General features: G+C 38.7%; 1 protein-coding gene across 1 annotated transcript in view; it reads left to right on the forward strand.

Moving 5' to 3' along the window:
• Positions 1–629: 629 nt before the first annotated feature.
• The window catches only part of VWA3A (von Willebrand factor A domain containing 3A), a 25284-nt gene continuing 21307 nt past the window's right edge, over positions 630–4606 (forward strand). The window contains exons 1-6 of the mRNA XM_010003316.1: positions 630–682; positions 922–1009; positions 1616–1740; positions 1819–1893; positions 2668–2722; positions 3468–3566. Of these exons, the coding sequence (XP_010001618.1) occupies positions 630–682; positions 922–1009; positions 1616–1740; positions 1819–1893; positions 2668–2722; positions 3468–3566 (495 nt within the window). The remainder of the gene's footprint in view (positions 683–921; positions 1010–1615; positions 1741–1818; positions 1894–2667; positions 2723–3467; positions 3567–4606) is intronic.

Here is a 4606-nt window from a genome sequence, read left to right on the forward strand (position 1 = left end):
CCCAGCCGTGAGGGGACGCCGGGGGGCCCTGCCCGGGGAGGGGCTGACAGGCCGGGAGCGGGGGGTCTGGGGACGAGGCGAGGCGGGGGAGCGCGGCCAAGTGACAAACAGAATGTTGTGACCGGTTTTGGTTTTGTTGTATGGGTTAAACCCGAGAGCAGCTCACCTGCGCTTCCCCGTCCCTGCCGCTCAGCCCGGCGTTCCCCATTCCCGCTGCTCCTCCCCGTGCAGCTCTGGGCTTCGCTGCTGGTTTGGCTGGTGCAGCTCTGGGCTTCGCTGCTGGTTTGGCTGGTGCAGCTCTGGGCTTCGCTGCTGGTTTGGCTGGTGCAGCTCCCGGGCAGCCCCCCAGCCTGCCCGCCATTCGCTGCGTAAAAGCCTCTAACAAACAGCTCTTGCAGAGCAGTTACTGAATGTTTCCTTTAGATGGATCATTGTATTTTCTCTTTGTAGCTGTTTTTTTAACTTGCTGTTGTCCCACATGCAGTGTAATTATCGTCTTAAGTTGCTGACAATATTAATACCTTTTTAACTTATGCATATTCATGAGGATTTAAGCTTTTTACTCTTAATAATTTGTCTTCTTGCTTTTTTTAATCAAGGCCAAGTCTGTTCATGTAGTGGATACAAACATGAGGAAAATGACTCAGTTATTGGACAATGATCAGTTTTTGGAAAAAGTTGGGTAAGGGTACTGTTATGAAATCTTGTTGGGACCTCATAAGTAGATACAAAGGTACGACTGTAACTTGTGTAAACTGTGTGCTTTGTGCCTTCATTGACTGGTCATATCTCAAATGGAATGGATAAAACAAACGCCAAAAAATTAAACAGTTCCTGTAGAAAAGAACTTGTAACGATTTTATGATGGTACAGGAGCATAATGGGTAATTAAGATATCCCGTAAAATTCATTGTCTTGTAGGGTGACCACAAAATCCAGTCTACAGGGTGATCATCCATCATGCCAAGATTTTACTGTGTCTCATGTAGGACCAGATGATGGATTGCTGGTGACATGTGTAAACAAGACACAAGATCTCTTGGTGGGTTATGGAGCAACTAGAAAAGCAGCACATGCCCGCAGTGGCAAATAGACCATTGATACATTTCCTTACATATATTTGCATATATGTAGAGGCAGTTTGATAGATGTAATCACTAAAGTAATGAAACTCCATATAGTTTCTTTGTGGAGATGGATTGCCAAAGGTAGATCAACTGTTGATGCTGCATTTTTCTTTAGAAAAGTAGAGAGCAATATATACCCCTTCAAACTCTGAGGTGGGTTTTGGAGATGCCTGTTTTTTCCTCCCCTCTGGTAAGTCACTGGAGTATTTCTTTTCCATCTTTTACTAAACCCTCCTATTTCTTGTCTTCCTTCCTGTCTCCAAATTAAACTCTCCTTCCTTTTCCTTTAGCTGACAATCTGAGGGTATTCTGAAACCTTATTTTCCTTTGCATCCCACATCCAAAAGAGTATGCCAGTGCCTAAATTTAGCTGTCCTTGGGTAAGCACTGCCTACCAGCAGCCATCCTTTGGACTTAAATTTTTGTCCATTTGAACAGCACATTTAATTTCTCATACTGCATTTAATTTTTTCTTACTTGATCTATAGAGAGTACAAATGAAGAAAATACAGTCTGAAAATATGCAAACCACAGAAGAATGGCTAAGAACCTACAGTTTAGAATCCTTGCAATTGACATTAGAACATCTGATAAATGAAGGCAATGTTATTTTGTAAGTGCAACACTGCCCTGTTTTTAGTCAGTCCTGATTTGTGTGCCTCTCAGATGCTAATTCTGCATAGTGTTCCAGGAATTCAAGAAACAGTGTTGAAGAGATAGAGATCACAGAAGAAACTGTTCACAATTTTGAGTCCAGACTTTCTGAGTAAGTATCCTATCTTGTGTGACTTTGATGTGTAACAGATTCTATATCCCATCTGCCATGATTACAGGTACTGCCTTAAATCTTAATTTGTTGCCTCTGGGGACTTCTGAGTATCTCAGCATTCAGTCTTTTCTGTTGAGATTTAGGGTAGGTCATCTTTATATGTCACTACAGCTGAGGGTTTTTTATTTTTTTTATGGAGATGCTTATCAACCTGGTGTTGAACTGAAGCAGTGAGCTCATTTGAGAAAGGCAGCCAGTGAATGGTTGGCATTTCAGATTTAATACTGCATATTTTTTATTTATGTTTACTGTAATTTGGATAAGTTTTAGTGAGTGTGCTTTTGGTCACAAGGTTATATTTCATGACTGTCTTAAGCAGTGGTGTATCTTGTGTTAAATGCATTTCCTGACAGTAACCTGTATGTGACAAACTGAACTCAGTTTTGCCTGAACTTGTGATGTCCACACACACATGGTGAATACCCCTCTCCCATCTTTGGACAGAATAAGCCAGCAGCTGATTAGAAAACATTTAAGTGATCCAGTTTTTCAGACAGCTATGTATCTAATCAGTCAAACAGTTCTAGGGAAAGAAGAATTTAAATGGTTTGCCCTGCAACCACCAGTTTTATGAGTATGAAAACAGTATTTTTAAAAGGTGATTTTACATCTCAGAGGAAACGGATGTGATGAAGACAAATGGTTGAATGAAACATTGATACACAATGCAAGAGAATGCCTTAGCTAAATGTGTGCTATGCCTTTTGTCAGAGTGATTGAACTATATCAGCAGCGAATTCAGTGGCTGTTACAGGACAGCAGAAAGGTAACTTCAATTTTGCAGTTAATTTTTAGAATGGAACTGTATGTGGCATGAAATAATACATTAACTTTGGAATACTAGTGAAGAGTGTCTTCCAGACAGCTTATGTATTTTCATTATTCACTGTGAGTTGCACATCAAGTGCAGTGATACTTAACTTGACAATAGATTGTTTTTCTTGATCTTTCATTGGTGGTGTTTTTCTGCTCTCTAGATCTAGTATTTCCTTCTTGCAGTCTCAGTCATAACGACCTCTCACTGTGATTGAAATGGGAGCAGACAATGCTGAACTTAACTCCTGGCTGCAGTGAAGCTGTCTTAAAGTTCCTTGTACCCTTTCTTGGACAGCTGGTTAATGACTTCCTGTGCCTAGGAGGCAGGGGTGGGAAAGGGACATAACTCCCTCTCAAAAGGGTTACAGAGAGAAGCAGCATTCCAAAATCTAGCTTCCACAGAGTTGCTTGATTTAATGTGAAGGAGATGATGTAGACAAAGTTATTTTTATCCTCTCTAACAATAAATAGCTTTTCTTGGGAAGGAGTATGACTCACTGGTAAGGATAAACTGGGAGCCAGTAGTCCTCTCTTCCCTCCCTCCCCACTTTGCTTTGTCACTGTGTCATCTTTATGCTATAAAATCTTGAAGTGAAAATAAATACCCAGTTTGTGATTTTTGAATGGTGCTCTAGAGAATAAACAGTTACATTTTTAAACTTCAGATAGGCTTAGTACTTACAATGTCTTTTAAGGTGTTTGGCCTTATAAAAGGAACCAAGGTTGGACTCGTGGTTGATGTGTCTCACGTAAGTCATGGATCTAGACTACTGGATTTTCAGAAGGACCTTTTGGTAAGTAATAATAAAGCAGGCTTTGGCAATTACAACATACTGATCGAGCTTTTGTATAACTACAACCTAGGAACTAAGCAGAAAAATAAATCTGCTTAAATTAATAATATGCAATACAATAGAAGTTTTCTGTTGGAGAGAAGTATGTTTTAAATGTCTTTGAAAGTATAGGGTTTTTTTTAATGTGTAGATACAAACAAATTCCAGTATGTACTATAAAATAATGTTTTCATTACTAATATTTGGAAGTTTCTCAGTTCTTGTACCTGCATTCTCTATGGAGTAAACTTGCCTGATAGGAGCAGCTGTAAGAGCTAGAACTAAGTAGTACAATGGAGCCATTTATAGTAAATATAGTTTACTTATGCCTTTTTGTTTTGTTCAACAAAGCACACATCACAATTTTGGTCAGAATCTTGGTGAGTTAATCACTTCTTGAAGTCCCAAAAGAATAATAATAAATAAAGTCCCTTTATTGTGCTCTGTATTTTAATAAAACTTTTGTAGGAAAAAAGATGTAATGTAGCTGTTTTACTCTCTAGCTTTGAAACTTCATACAATTTCATTCCCTGCCTTCAGGAATTATTTAACATAAATTTTTATTATCTGCATTTTTCATTTGTATGTTTTAAATAAAACTCCTTCAAGAAGGAATTAATTACATTTCCATGTAATCTAGTTTGCTTAGCCTTAATACCTGAACTATTGTTTAGCCCTATCCATTAATACATATTAAATAGTTTGTGGTAACTGCTTGGTGGGTGACTGTGCCCCTTCTAGATAAGTGTATTTTTTTATGTACTCATCAGCTGAAGAGAAAAACTGATACCAATACAACAAATATTTGTTACCTCCTGCCCCATTAACAAATTGCTATGGAAATGGTTTTCCATGGGTTTGCAGGTTTTGTCTCTGTGCTTCTTACCAAATGTTTGAATCTTTGTACCTTTTTTCTCTGAAGCTTTTCTCTGTGGTAGCTAAAGATATTGCTGTCAACTATTTTTAGGAAATTACTGTTTTTATTCTTTCACGTAATAACC

This window comes from Chaetura pelagica, unplaced genomic scaffold (genome assembly GCF_000747805.2).
Source record: "Chaetura pelagica isolate M959 unplaced genomic scaffold, ChaPel_1.0 scaffold138, whole genome shotgun sequence".
In the NCBI taxonomy this organism is placed as follows: Eukaryota; Metazoa; Chordata; class Aves; order Apodiformes; family Apodidae; genus Chaetura; species Chaetura pelagica.